Source organism: Martes martes (assembly GCF_963455335.1).
Source record: "Martes martes genome assembly, chromosome: 4".
Lineage (NCBI taxonomy): Eukaryota > Metazoa > Chordata > Mammalia > Carnivora > Mustelidae > Martes > Martes martes.
Genome location: NC_137891.1, coordinates 66,055,795 through 66,071,150, shown reverse-complemented (window position 1 = coordinate 66,071,150; position 15,356 = coordinate 66,055,795). Strand labels below are relative to the sequence as shown.

At 41.3% G+C, this 15,356-nt stretch overlaps 1 protein-coding gene across 4 annotated transcripts in view; it reads left to right on the top strand.

Annotated features, from left to right (window-relative positions):
- Nucleotides 1-15,356, top strand: part of LOC308341918 (serine/threonine-protein kinase Sgk3) — a 140,889-nt gene that overhangs the window by 61,372 nt on the left and 64,161 nt on the right. For 2 of the 4 annotated variants that reach the window (XM_080802051.1, XM_080802049.1), the window contains exons 2-4: nt 239-406; nt 9,189-9,400; nt 14,100-14,183. In XM_080802051.1, the coding sequence (XP_080658177.1) occupies nt 9,323-9,400; nt 14,100-14,183 (162 nt within the window). In that variant the 5' untranslated portion in view covers nt 239-406; nt 9,189-9,322. The remainder of the gene's footprint in view (nt 1-238; nt 407-9,188; nt 9,401-14,099; nt 14,184-15,356) is intronic. The other 2 variants (XM_080802050.1, XM_080802048.1) reach the window with 1 other exon arrangement.

Genomic DNA, 15,356 nt, shown 5'->3' with positions numbered 1-15,356 from the left:
TGATTGTCCTTGTGATGGGACCAATACTCAGGGCCTATTCTGTATCCCACACTCTTGGTTAGATGTTGATGTATGATGTTTTATGAAGCTAGGCCACTCCTCGTACAGTGCTACACAAACCTGACCCCTCCTGGTGACAGAATCATAAAGCTGCTTTTCCTGCGCGTGGCTTTCTTTCTATAACCTGATAACTAATGGACACTTGGTGTTCTCCCATCTTTACCCCGTATCTCCAAAGGTGATTTAGAAGAAAAGGATGCATGCAGTAGTACTGTAAAGAATTGAGAGACAGTGTGTGCACACCAGGCTCTCAAGTCAGAGCTGTGATCACCATATGGAGCTACACCCTGAAGCTGTGTGAGAATGTGGACCTTGTAGCCTAGGTTTGTTCATCTGTAAAATCCAGGTAAAGATATTGATGTGTCTTTAGGAGGAACAAGTGATGTGTTAGTTCTAAGGCATGCTTCAAATAGTGCCTAGCGTTAGTACTCAATAGATACTGGTTTCTTAACCTCAGCAGTATTGACATCTTAGGCTAGATGACTTTCTGTTGTAGGGGTTGTCCTGTGATTGTACATGCGATGTTTAGCATTGTCCTTGACATGTAGCCACTTAGCAACTCCCCAAAGTGTGACAACCAAAAATACCACGGCATTGTGCACTGTCCCCCTGAGGAGAACCACTATCACTCTACATAAATACAATATTTACTAGCTGTTAGTCTACCTTTGCAAATCACTGTCACTCCTAAAGTCTGGCTGGTCCCTGAAAGTTCTGTTATCATCTAATCCACTTCTTTTTGTCATGTTGGATTTGTCTGAGTTGATTGGCTAGGTGAATATCAAGGTTAGTTCTTGCATTCTGAGTTAGTATCTGAACTTAGTCTCATTAGAGCCACATGACCCACCCCTAGGTGAGCCTGCTGCCCCTGAGAACCAATCTGTGAGACCATATTGTGACTCTCCAGCAGAGTGAGGGCAGGTTCTTTTCCCATTCTTCTTCTTCTTCTTTTTTAAGATTTTTTATTTAAGTAATCTTTGCATCCAATGTGGGGCTTGAACTCAAGACCCCAAGATCAAGAGTTGCATGCTCCACTGACTCAGCCAGCCAGGTGCTCCCCCACCCCCATTCTTCTTTTGAAAAGCCTAACATACCTGTGAACCTCCCCCCAAATTCCAAGTTTTATCCCCACATGAACAACTTCCCTTTTTATCATTTGTTTTTAGTTTTGGGTTCTTGTATCGGTCCTCTTCTCTGTTTTATTTCCCTGACTGGCCGTAAGATGATTTTGCAGGATTTTAATCGCTTCAGTTTCACAGAATAAACATAGATTAGGTTATAGTAATAGCAGGGTATCTTTTTCATAGTTTAATTGCTTCAGTTTCACAGAATAAACTTAGATTAGGTTATAGTAATAGCAGGGTATCTTTTTCATAGTTTCACTCCTGGCCACTTAAGAATGAATTTATAAGCCTTCATTGATTTCCAGAGGGCTCTTTAGAGCATATGTATGCTGTAGAGGCAATGTGGTATGAGCCCTGAAGGCAGACCACCTGGGTTCAAATCCTGAACCCACTACCTGGGCAGATTACCTTTTTCATGCTGCAGTTTCTCCTTGGTTTTCCTGTCAGTAAGGCTTTGGTGAGGAGCCACAGTCTGGCTTATAATAAGCTTCGCTACTAAATATTAAATGTTGTTAGGTTACTGGATTGATTTAGCTTGAAGGAAAGGAAGACTTTATTTAAAGCGAGACAGTGTAGTGTAACAAACAAGTATATATAGATTTTGGGTAGTCAAATTGGGACTTAAATCCAAGTCATTAACTGGATAGTAGCTTGGACAAGTGATTTCTTTCTTTAAATAATAATAATAGTTATTATTATTATTATTGAGGGGGCAAGTGATTTAATCTCATTGTTTTTCTCCAAGCAGCATCCTCATTTCCAACATATGGTTTTAGCTTCCTTTTTCCAGAAGAAATTGAAGCAGACAAATGTACTCTCTTTCAGACTTCTGCTACAGTATCTGCCTGGCTTTATTTTTAGTTAGGCTGAGAATATATGACAGTCTTCATTTGTGGCCCTTCTCTGTCCTCTCATGGTATACCATGCATACATATAACATCACACTAAGTGAGGTATTGAAATTTTTGTATTGCTTATCATTCTTCCCCATGAGATAAGGTCTTTGCAGGTGGGATTTTCTCTTCTCTTTGTCTTTCTATTGCTTAATGCCTAAAGAATGCCTAATAAGTATGTTGAACAAAGGAATAAAGAGTAATTTGAAACAAATGGCTATGTATTAGATTCAATTTATTGACTACTTATACAGAGCTAGGTCTTTTTCTTATCTCATATGCTTAAACAACCATGTGAAGTAGGTGTTGCTAGCCTCATTTTCCAGATTAGGAAACTAGATTTAGATTAATTAATTAATCTTGTCGAAGGACTAAGGTGGAGAATTTTAGCATTTTATCCTCACAGGACAGATCATCTCTCAGGAGCTTTTGGCCTTAGAGGGAGGAACCAGTACTACCAAACTGTAGCCTGCTCAGGAGGGAGCAAGATGAGCAAATGTTTCCCGCCCCCCCCATCATGCCAGAGGCATGAAATCAACCAGCAGCTAGAAAGCAGGGGAGCCTAAAGTGTGCAGGCTGTAGAGGTCGGTATCCCAGGGTGTGGAGCAGGGTGGATATGGATCTGAACAGACACAGAGGATATCCAGCAGAGTCCTCCCCTTCCTGTCCTTCAGTATTCCCTCTTATACTTTGGGCATAACACTTATATTCCTAACTCAGGGGAAACACAGTCTGTCACTGACAGGCACTGTATTCTGTGCATTCACACTCCCACCTGGAACCACTGCCAGTGTTCAGAGAAGGGAACAGAGAAGAAAACTAAACTAAAACAAAATTGCTATAGTCTTGGCATCTGTAGCTAGTCTTTTGCCTCAAGTTTATAGTAATACCTATTTTATGTTCCCCTACCCTCTTCCAACACCTTAGCTTGTCAGAGTTTCCTGGTGGAGGACCCCAGACATTCATTCCCACAGGATCCAAGTCTGTTTATTGAGTTGCCAGTTTTCCATTGACCAGTACTGTTAGACATGCCCCACCGAATATCCTTAATTTAAATATATATATATTTATTTATATATATAGTAATAGCAGGGTATCTATATATATTTATATATATAAATATATATTTATATTATATATTTATTATATATATAATATATTATATATTATATATAATATAATATTATATATTTATTATATATAATATATTTATTATATATATTATATAATATAAATATATATATTTGTATATAAATATATATTTATATATATTATATATATATGTAAAGATTTTATTTATTTATTTGACAGAGATCACAAGTAGGCAGAGAGGCAGGCAGAGAGAGAGGAGGAAGCAGGCTCCCTGCTGAGCAGAGAGCCTGATGCAGGGCTCCATCCCAGGACCCTGAGACCATGACCTGAGTCAAAGGCAGAGGTTTTAACCCACTGAGCCACCCAGGCGCCCCTGAATCTCCTTAATTCAGACATAATTCCCTTCCCCACACTGTGTAATGACATCCAAGATTCCTCCTCAAAATCCAGATTGATCACTTTACTGGGGCAGTGACCACTCTTTTATCAGGTTGGATGGCTTGATAAACCACACATGGCTCAGGGATAGGCTTAGCTTTCAGTTTAACAGGACTAGACTGTTTTCCCGGTGAAAGCATCCCTCCACCAAACCCAAGGTCGTCTTGAGAAGGAAAGGGTTATAGTGTCATGTTAAAGCAGAGGTTCTGGAATGAGACATCACTTGAGATTCTGATACTGCCAACTACTTGCCTCAGTGACTTCAAGCAGTTACTTAGCCCAATTCCATGTCTATTAGCTAACATGTAAAAGGAGAGTGACAATAGTATCTCCTAGGGTTACTGTGAAGATTAAATATCAACCCAGTGCCTAGCACACAGTAATAATAACCATCACTATGGTTACTGGTATTAAAATACATTATAGAGTTTAAAGTACAAGTTTGTAAACCAGTATTTTCCATCATTTTAATACACAAGTACACACATACTCATTATACAGACATATTCTCACACCCGTATATGTTTATAGACATATAGAAAAAATGAAATATATGCCAAAAATATTGACTGTACGTGTTTGTTGTGTGCTAAGATGATGGATATTTTTCTATATGCTTTTCTATATGCCTTTAATTTTTATGATTATTATTTTTGTATTCAAATGGCAAAAGTTACTCAGTGAATTTTATGAATAATTTGAAAGTGACTCAAGAAGGTAATTGAGCCAAATTTCATCACATAAAAACACAGTTTTTAGCCCAGGTTTAGTCGTCCTTATTGATGAAATCAGGGAGAATATTACTTTTCAGCCAGATTCGTCTTTTTGAGAACTGAAGGTGCATTGAGTCAGGGGCCAGTGCTGTTCTGATACTAGTTTATATGTTGATAATGGGTCTCCTTGTCAACAAAATGATGTGTATTGTCAGAGAGCCGTGCAAACACAGACATTGCCTTAAAGATTGAATATGAGTACTCCAGAAACTGATATGACAAATACTTGATCATTTAGGAACCTTCCGTGTTTAGGCATCAAAAGCAAGCAAAGCAAAGGCCTGGGTGGCTCAGATGGTTGATCATCTACCTTTGCTTCAGGTCTTGCTCTCCAGGTCCTGGGATCGAGCCCCATGTCCAGCTCCTGGCTCCATGGGGAGTCTCCTTTTCCCTCTCCCTCTGCCCTTACCCTGCCTGCGCTCTCTCTCTGTCTCTCTCTCTCTCAAATGAATAAATAAAATCTTAAAAAAAAAAAGCAAGCAAAGAAGTGTAAGCAATGATTCATAGCACCAAGATGAGTGAATTGCTTCCGAAAGAGTGATTTCATTTTCTCAGATATTTCTGCACTTCTTTGGAATTTCTGATCACATGAAGTTCAGACCAGGTCACAGTGGAAAATAAGTACAACTTCTCTTTGAGGTCTAATAGATTGATTCTCTCAGGATGCTCACAAATTCCCCCGGAAGTCTAAGATCTGAGTTTGGTAAATACCTTCAACAACTTTCTGCTTCTCAGTCATCTAACCAGTTAAAATAATCTTAACTCGGCACAGCCAACTTCCACTCCTTCCAGTACATCTGCAAACCTCTCCTCCTTTTTATTTTTATTTTTATTTTTTTAAGATTTTATTTATTTGACAGAGAGAGATCACAAGTAGGCAGAGAGAGAGGGAGAAGCAGGCTCCCTGCTGAGCAGAGAGCCCCATGCAGGGCTTGATCCCAGGACCCCGGGATCAGACCTGAGCCGAAGGCAGAGTCTTAACCCACTGAGCCACCCAGGTGCCCCCTCTTCTCCTTTTTAAACTTTTAAAATTTTTTATTTAAAAAAGAAATGAAAGTACAACGTATGGGAATATACTCTCCCCTTTGAAAAACAAGTCAAATCTTGTTCTTTCCAGCTTTTTTACCAGTGAGCCATCCTTTAGCCATTGGCCACAAGTCAGGATAGATACATACCTTGGGCATGCATTTCTCCTGACACCACATGTACTGCTCAGAATTGTGCCTAATGGGAAGAGTTCCCTTCACCACTCTGTCAGGACCATCCCTTAGTAGAGCTACAGCATCTCATTTCTGGTGGGGGCTAGCATACCGTGCATGTCCATTCACAAATGGGCATGTCTTTTCCCTCCTCTGCTAACTGATCTTAGGATCCTCTCCATGAGTGTGTGGTGTGAGAGCTTACGAGGAAGGTGTTACAAGTACCGGGTTTTCCTGCGGTTTACTTGTGCCTTCCAGACCTGCGCAGGCCCAGTCTTGCTTTCTGCATACCAAGTGGAAAGCTTTTGTACAGTCCAGTTTTACGAATCGGTTGGTCAGATAATACATTTCATGACGGCTGTTCTTACTGCATAGTCTCTTGGTTTCCCGTGGGCAGGGATATAATCTTTGCCAGAGCTGAGTAGCAAGCCAGGAACCAAATGGAAAAAAACTTATGGACAGTACCCCAAGGAGTCTGTAATTCTTACTCTTCTCTGGATGCTTGTCAGAGGCTTCTTGCCCCATCCCTGTCTGCCTGTCATTTGTAGTACTAGTGGGTGTGCTAAAGCATAGCCCCAAGAGTTAGGGCAGCTTTTACTGCTGAAGAACCTTCTCTTGAATCAAGCCCAGTAAAAACTGGCAGCCTCATGGGTTACCCAGTATATAAGTCAGAGTGGCATATCCACGTATGAAGCTCGCCACTTGTGTTACATCTTTCTTAGTGGACATAGTGCCAAGTGTAGCAATGTTACTTCAGACGCGATATCCTGCCTTAGACCTCTGGAACCATAGAAACCATCAATGTGGTGTATCCCTGAACTTCCATGGCTTTTATCCTCCATTCTCTGGCTTGTCCGTATATCTTACAAAGGCGTCCTGAGTGCTTGGTACTTTGTTCACAAGATCTGGTTGACATAATGCCATCCGTGTGATGGACCAGTGTGGTGATCTTTGGGATACTGAGATGATTGAGGTCCTTCCAGACTGTATTACGGCAGTGCAGAAATAGCCCTCAGGTAAAACATTGAAGGTGCACTGCTGTTTCTGGCACTTGGTGGGAAATTGTGTCATACTGTTCTTACTGATGATGATGGAAAAGGAAGCATTTGCTGGGTCAGCAGTTATCTACCAGCTAGCAGAGGTTTTGCTCATTTTCTCCAGCAAGAAGTATCACATTTAGAAGTGCAGCGATGATTGGCCTCACCATCTGTTGTTATGTTCCAAGATCTTTCTGGCTTTTGGCAAGGAAAAAAAGGAGATATAATAGGAATCAACGCCTCTGTATCCTTCAATGTTTTTGATAGTAGTACCGATTTCTGAGCTTCTCCCATGGATGTGGTACAGCTTTTGGTTTACTTTCATAGTAGGGAGAGGGGAAGAGTTCCAGGGGTTTCTTCCTGGCCCTTTCTTCCATATGGCTTTTATGACAAAGACAGGGAACCAGTGTGGGAGCTTGGCCAGTTACCAAGTATATCCATTTGCACAAAAATTTTAGGACTAGGGAGGTAACTACAGGATGGGCCTGTGTTCCCATGGTACCCACCATGGGATACCAGGGTTGACTTCATCACTCATCTCTTTTCTGGAATGAGATAGGTGCTCTGACCTGTGGGCCCTGCTTTGGATCTTCAGGGATTAGTGTCAGTTTAGGTCTAGTCTAGTAACCCTTAAAAGAACTATACATTTCTCTTTCCCCAGTGGGCAGTCACCCCTGTGCATGGGTGCAGGTCTCTCTGAGGGAGGTCTGGAAAAAGACTGTGGCCCTTATAGGATCACAGTAATCTCCTATTTAGTCCTCCTCGATCCTTTGAATGTACTCCCATATATGTTTTTCAGACTCCTGCTGGTAAAACTTTCTGAGATTCTGCAAATTTTGCAGTATAAAAGTGGTCTCTTCCCAGAGTCGGCTTTGAACTTCTGCCTCGGTTCTTGTGGAGCTAACTGTCAATAGGGTGCAATGAGGGGTGATAGGAATAGGTAGTTAGGAGAATTGGCATCCCCCTAAGTGCTGGGCTCTATACTAAATTGCCTACTATACTTGTGCTCTGGGTATCTTGTATGAAACAACTTATCCTGCTTCGCAGCTCTTTCCCCCTTCATCTGTTTCTGATGCCATTTGATGTCATACCTTACTGTCCCTTCCAAAGGGAAGACCTCAGACTTGATGTCCTCCTCTAGTTTTGCTCCTGTGTACCGTGCACAGTTAGGCACAAACAGACATTCAAGCTTGTATATAATATGGTACCAGCAGGGCCCACCATGCCCTGGGTCTCACGTTCTCAAGGGATAGGTATGGAAAGTGTAGCACTGTGACTTCCACTCTCTTGTCGCTTCTACTACAGGTAGAGAATGGGCTGATGTGGGTCTCGGGCTCCTAGGCAAGGTTAATCTGCCTTAGAAGAGCTAAGGTTCCATCTGCTCTGATTCTGTGGCAGTAGAGCACTGGGACTGCGGCCAAGACTTTGATCAGGTGGCCGCCCTGGTCTAATGGGTGAGCTAAATAAGCTAGCTGCTTTTATGTGGCACTCTGAACTTAGGAGTGGGTCAGCTACATATCTATGTTTTCTGACAACTAATTCAACTACATGTAAATCCTTGTTGACTGCATTCATCTGGTCTAGCAAAGTGGGTTTTGAATCCTCTCAAAGGAAGCACCCTTATAATCAGTTCAAACTCACCATACCTGAATATGCAATGCCTATTGGTAGATATTTAAAATCATTGCTTCACTGTAATTTATTTACAATTATTAGATCTGTCGGTGTGACTTCCTAAAATTAGTCACCAGGGAAACTGGCAAAGTAACTCTTTAAAGGGGCTGCTGTGTGTAGCAAAAGTGACATCAGTTTGACATTTCAAGCCCTTTGTCCTCGGGCGGAATGATAATAACATAATTGTATTTGTTCTACAAGAAGATTGTAATATCTTTGACCAGGGGCCCAGGGCATAAAATCCACAGTTGTTAAAATGCAGCTTAGCGCAGTGGTTAAGAGTCAAGACTGGAGCCACGCAGCCTGGGTTCACATCCTGGATGGGTCATTTATTTAATGTCCATGTCTCAGTTGCCTCACATGTAAAACAGGAGTAAATAATTACTATATAGGATCCTGATCTGAAGCAGGCTTCACCTGCTCATCTTGATGCAAGAAGTCTGAAAAACACACTTTGGGGGTGCCTGGCCAGCTCAGTCAGAAGAGCATGTGCTTCTGAATCTCAGGCCCGTGAGTTCGAGCCCACCTTGGGTGTAGAGATTACTTAAATAAATAAACTTAAAAAAAATAAAATGGAAAATACACGTTGAAAAACCCTGCTCAAAATCTAACAAAATAGAACCCTTTTAGGTGCAAGTTGGCCTCAGTTCACCTGAACTGTAGCTCCTAGAATTTCTTCATAGTAAGGAAGGCAGGTGGGACACACATGTTTGATTGTGGTATAGCTGTTGATGGGGCAGAAAAACTATATCTCTAACCTGGGCTGTGCTTTAGGATCAAATGTAAATTCCTGCCAGAATAAGCATAAAATGGGTCCTGTGAATAATGACAAATCATTGTATTTTTAAATTATTTTGCTAATCCATGCTTTCTTTTTTTTTTTTTTCTGTTGATTAAGGTTGCATGATGGAATTTGAATATTACCTCAAGAGGTTTTATGTTTTGGATTAGCTAACTGTGTCCTCTGCTGACTATTTCTTCGGACTTATTTTTGGTATCCTTTTGAGACAATAAACTCAAAGGGATTATAACATGGACTACAAGGAAAGCTGCCCAAGTGTCAGCATTCCCAGTTCTGATGAACACAGAGAGAAAAAGAAGAGGTTTACTGTAAGTATGTAATATAAAGCATATGGAGAAAAAAATGAATATAGAGAATATTTCCATATCTGCTTTTGTTCTTTCCTAACCTAGAACCTCCTCCGATGTTTCCACATGATCCAGATCTTACACACCTTTAAAATTATATATCCTCCACAGTCTTCCCTTTGTACTGTAATAGAATATAGTTTCCTTTTCAGATTTTTGCCTGTTTACTTTTCCCTTGGGAAAAGGTTATGAAACTTTAGTAGATCCTCTCACTAGAAATTGTGCAGACACAATGATCTACAAACATGCACATAATTTCACATGCATTGTCAGGAGGTGAATGGACTCCAGAAGTCATGGATCCCATGTTAAGACCCCCTGTCTTGCAATTTCCACAACACCTTTCTTACGACATTAATCATTTTCAACCTCAGTTTTTGAAGTGTTTAATCCAATATTTTATCTCTTTTTTACCTGAAAGGCAAAGTCCATTTCTAATTTCATCTTTTTTATCACCGTAATATCTAATATGTAACTATAAAGAGTAAACACAGTGAACGTTTGCTGAATCATTGTATCAGTGAGAGTAGCCATTTCTCTAATTAGTGTAATGAAACATCCTGTTTTTAGTTCCAGTAGTCCTGTTTGTGTGTATATTCAGAGATCCCCTGCTCTCCTCCCCCGAAACAGTATCATTTATCTTGTCTGTAACTGATCTGCTCTTCCTTGTAATCTCCCACCACCTGCTGAGTAGTATAAAGAAACTCATTTAACTCAATTCTGTTTAACACTTAGTTTGAGCTAAAATTTAAGCACTTCTTTTAAGTTAAAATGCTAAGGCTGTCTTCATTCTACTCTATTTCTCCTATTTGAAGGCACGCTTCTCCAACTTGACATCATGGTTTATGAGTGGAGAGGTGTCCCCTTTCATGATATTTATTGAGTCAGTGATTGACCTAATGGTAGCCTGCTGGAGGCTCTTGCATTCTTGTCAGCCCTCTAGATCTTTGCTCTTCCGGGTGTAGAGTGACTGATCTGGCAAACAGCCAGCTGTAGTTGACCTGATTTAGCCCTGGACATTTTGTTGGCATCCACTGCTGGCATCTGCAGTCAGTCGACTGATTTGTTATCTATTCTTTGTTGGCTTAGCCAGAGTGGTGGTGACTCACTGCTGACCCAGCTTCCTCTTGGCTCTTGATGGCTGTAGACCCCACTGAGGCTCTGCCATTCCTTTCACTGCTCTTGATTCAGGTGGTCTACCCTGACCTCTGACCTGGGGATCACCTCGCTTCAACCAGTTGCGTCCATGACAAATGACTTTCAACTCAGAGTTCATGTGACATGGGAAAACTGAGGAGTTAAACTAAACCCTTTGGTCTGACCACTCCAGTCTCCTCCTCCTTTTCTTCCTTCCTTCCTTCCTTTTTTTTTTTTTTTTAAGATTTTATTTATTTGCCAGAGAGAGGGAGAGAGAGAGAGTACACACAAGCAGGCAGAGAGGCAGGCTCCCTGCCTAGCAAGGAGCCCGATGTGGGACTCTATCCCAGGACCCTGGGATGATGACCCAAGCCGAAGGCAGCGGCTCAACCAACTGAGCCACCCAGGCGTCCTGCCTTCCTTCCTTTTTAAGATTTTATTTATTTATTAGTCAGAGAGAGAGAGCAAACATGCAGGGGGAGTGGCAGGTAGAGGAAGAAGCAGGCTTTTTGCGGAGCAAGGAGCCTAATGCGGGACTTGATCCCGGGACCCTGGGATCATGACCTGGGCTGAAGGCAGATGCCTAACTGACTGAGCCACCCACGTGTATTTTTGTTTTGTTTTGTTTTTAAGATTCTATTTGTTTATTTGTCAGAGAGAGAGAGAAAACAAGCGCAATCCAGTCTCCTTTCTTAACTAGGTGGGGCTGGAACCCCCAATAACACTTTTCTCCCAAAGTCCCAGACAAGGAAGCTGGAAACAGCTTCTGTCCTTCACTCCTCTGTTTTCCTTTTCTTTTAAATTTATTTATTTGATAGAGATCACAAGTAGGCAGAGAGAGAGAGGGAGAAGCAGACTCCCTGCTGAGCAGAGAGCCCGATGTGGGGCTTGATCCCAGAACCCTGGGATCATGACCTGAGCCGAAGGCAGAGGCTTTAACCCACTGAGCCACCCAGGAGTCCCTGTTTTCCTTTTCTTTCTTTCTTTTTTTTTTTTTTAATTTTATTTATTTATTTGACAGAGGGAGAGATCACAAGTAGGCAGAGAGAGAGGAGGAAGCAGGCTCCCTGCCGAGCAAAGAGCCCGATGCGGGGCTTGATCCCAGGACCCTGAGATCATGACCTGAGCCGAAGGCAGAGGCTTTAACCCACTGAGCCACCTAGGTGCCCCCCTGTTTTCCTTTTCTTAATAAACGTACTTCCATACCCTGTACCAAAGCCCAGAGGAGAGACCGAGGAAAGACTGCAGTGTGTGTCTGGCCATTTGCCTCTGCTCAGTGTCTGTTACAGCAGTATCTTAAACATTGTTCATTTATTCCACAATCTTATAAGCAAGTCTTAGAAACGTCACATTGATGGTAAATGAGAGGTCAGTATACCTCAGTAAAATAGTGAAGTGTGTGAAAGTTTTTTTTCCTTACCTCTCCTGTTTTTTTTTTCTTAAACTGATAAGCATTCTATCCTTCAAGGGCATAACCTCCTTCCAAGTTTGATGGAAGTTCATGTATAGCAAATACAGGCATTGGGTTATCGCAGTGTCATTTACTTTTCATGATAGAGGTATTTTTGTGCCATCTGTGAAAGGTTTAGGAAGTCTGTAGCATTGCTCTTACCCAGCTGTTCCCAGAGCTGTCCCCTGCATTCTCGAAGGCCTCCTCCAGATCACTTTGTTCATTTCCTTGCTTCAGATTATCAAATGTTGCCTTTGTAGAGAGGCTTTTTCTGACCACCCTGTATAAAATAGCACCTTCACAGCCCACCCTACTCCTACTCTTTACAGTACAGTAGAGGTGTACAGTAGAGTACACCTACTCTCTGTCCTGCTTACCCTATTTAATTTTGGGGGGTGGGATGGTTGGCGAGGGGCAGAGAGAGAGGGAAAGAGAATCTTAAGCAGCCTCCAAGCTCAGCAGAGACCCCAACACAGGACTCAATCTCAAAACCCTGAGATCATGACCTGAGCTGAAATCAAGAGTCGGATGCTTAGCCAACTGAGCCCCCCAGGTGCATCACCCGTTTTTTTTAGTATAGGCTCCACATCCAGCATGGAGTCCGCCGCTGAACTGACAACCCTGAGATCAAGATCTGAGCTGCGGTCAAAAGTCAGATACTTACCCAACTGAACTACCCAGGTGCCTCTACCCTATTTAGCTTTTTTTTTTAAAGATTTTATTTATTTATTTGACAGAGAGAGACACAGCGAGAGAGGGAACACAAGCAGAGAGAGGGAGAATCAGGGTTCCTGCTGAGCAGAGAGCCTGATACATATTTGTATGCCCATGTTCTAAAATAAACCTGGTTTACTCCAAGTTGTCTAAACAACTGTGGACAGCTGTATTGTAAACTCCAAAGTAATTCCTATCTCTTTAATTCATAACCCAAGTCAAACATCATTGAGCTTTTCCTCAAACACCTGGGTTCTTGTTACTTTTCTCTTTAGAAATGACACATGGGGCATCTGGGTGGTGTACTTGGTTAAGTGTCAGACTCTTGGTTTCAGGTCAGGTCATGATCTCAGGGTTCTGGGATCAAACCCTGTGTCAGGCTCTCTGCTCAGTGTGGAGTCTGCTTAAGACTCTCTTCATCTCCCTCTGCCCTTCTTCACGTCTCATGCTTCTCTCTCTCTCTCAAATTAATCTTTAAAAAAGAAAAAAAAAAGAAATGAAACAGATCTTTGGAGTCCCAAACCATCCTCTCTACATTATTATATTGAATTATACTCTGAGAGTATGGGATGGGATGAATTATCAGAATTATCAGAATTCTGTATTATAATGGTGATGATTTGATACTCGTTCTGGTATATGAAGGGTTAAAAGATTTGCATTTTAGTCTCATAAGTCTGTGAATTTGGGCAAATTATTAAACTTTTTTGAGCCATAATTTCTAATGTAGGTTTGTAGTATTTGTTCTGCTTACTTCATAGGGTTGTTGATTCTGGTTATATGAAGTTATATATATTTATATATAATTACTAAACACAGGTAAGGTAGTAGTAGGAAGTCTGAGGATAATTCCTGGTTGAAAAATACTGTGTACAAGATGACCTAGAAGGAGAAGAACTTTTAGCTGAATCTTTACTGTATGCCGGGCATCACTTTTGAAAATACTTTATAATTTCAAGATAATGGTTACTGCTGGGGAAGAAGAGAGGAGAACAGCATTAATTGAATCTATAATGTAATCTTGGGGGAAAAGGTCTGAAACAAGAATGGCACATGTTAGAATTCAGACATCTGAATGAATTCACAGGTGTTCACTGTGTTATTCTTTTGAAAACTGTAGAAATATTTCATAACATTTTAAAAATAAAATATCTCCTAAAAAATAAATAAAATATCTCCTTTCAAGAAGACTAAATAAGTCTTTTAGCCAGTATACTTGTGTATTTTAGAGAATCATGCATAAACATGGATGTCTAATATCAGTTTCATGAGTATAAAAATGGGCGATTCACCTATTAAATAGCTAATGAATTTTTTTTTTGCAATCAAGTTTTGTTATGCTGTTTTTTATTTCCACAGGTTTATAAAGTTCTGGTCTCAATGGGCAGGAGTGAGTGGTTTGTCTTCAGGAGATATGCAGAGTTTGATAAGCTTTACAATACCGTAAGTAAATGTCAGTCTGCAGGAATTTTTGTTTGTTTTAAAGATTTTAGTTATTGGGGGCTTCCGGGTGGCTCAGTGGGTTAAAGGCTCTGCCTTAGGCTCAGGTCATGATCCCAGGGCCCTGGGTTCGAGCCCCGCATCGGGCTCTCTGCTTCTCAGGGAGCCTGCTTCCCCCTCTCTCTCTGCCTGCCTCTCTGCCTACTTGTGATCTCTGTCTGTCAAATAAATAAAATTAAAAAAAAAAAAGATTTTAGTTATTGGGGTGCTTGGGTGGCTCAGTCGTTAAGCATCTGCCTTCGGCTCAGGTCGTGATCCCAGGGTCCTAGAATCGAGCCCTGCATTGGACTGCCTGCTCAGGAGGACTGCTTCTCCCTCTCCCACTCCCCCTGCTTGTGTTTCCTCTCTTGCTGTGTGTGTGTGTCTCTCTCTCTCAAATAAATAAATAAAATCTTTAAAAAAATTTTATTTATTTGTTTGACAGACAGAGATCTCAAGTAGGCAGAGAGTCAGGCAGAGAGAGAGGGAGAAGCAGGCTCCCCGCTGAGCAAAGAGCCTGATGTGGGGCTTGATCCCAGGACCTCGAGATCATGACCTGAGCCAAAGGCAGAGGCTTAAGCCACACAGGTGCCCCAGGATTTTTTTTTAACACAAAACACCTGAGGGTTCCTGGCTGGCTCAGTCAGAAGAGTGTGCAACTCTTGATCTTAGGGTTGTGAGTGCAAGCCCCATATTAAGTATAGAGAGTACTTAAATAAATAAAACTTAAAAAATATGTAGTAGATTAAAACACCTAAGAAAACTTACAAATGAGAGAGATTTTTTTTTCAAGATTTTATTTATGTATTTATTTGAGAGAGAGAGAGAGCATGCAAGGAAACAGAGGAAGAGCGAGAAGCAGGCTCCCTGCTGAGCAGGGAACTTGATGTGGGATTTAGTCTCAGGACCCTGAGACTATGACCTGAGCTGAAGGCAGACACATAACCGACTGAGCCACCCAGGGGCCCCAAGAGAAGATTTCTTTGATTAAATAACATTCCTTCTCAAATAGATAAGCAGAAAAGGGTAATAGATTCTTCAGAAGCATCCTAACTTTGGAATTCCTACAAAAAAGGGTGGAGAGAGGATTGTTGAGAATTTTTGAGTAAACTCTTAAAGATGTGAAAATTATATATG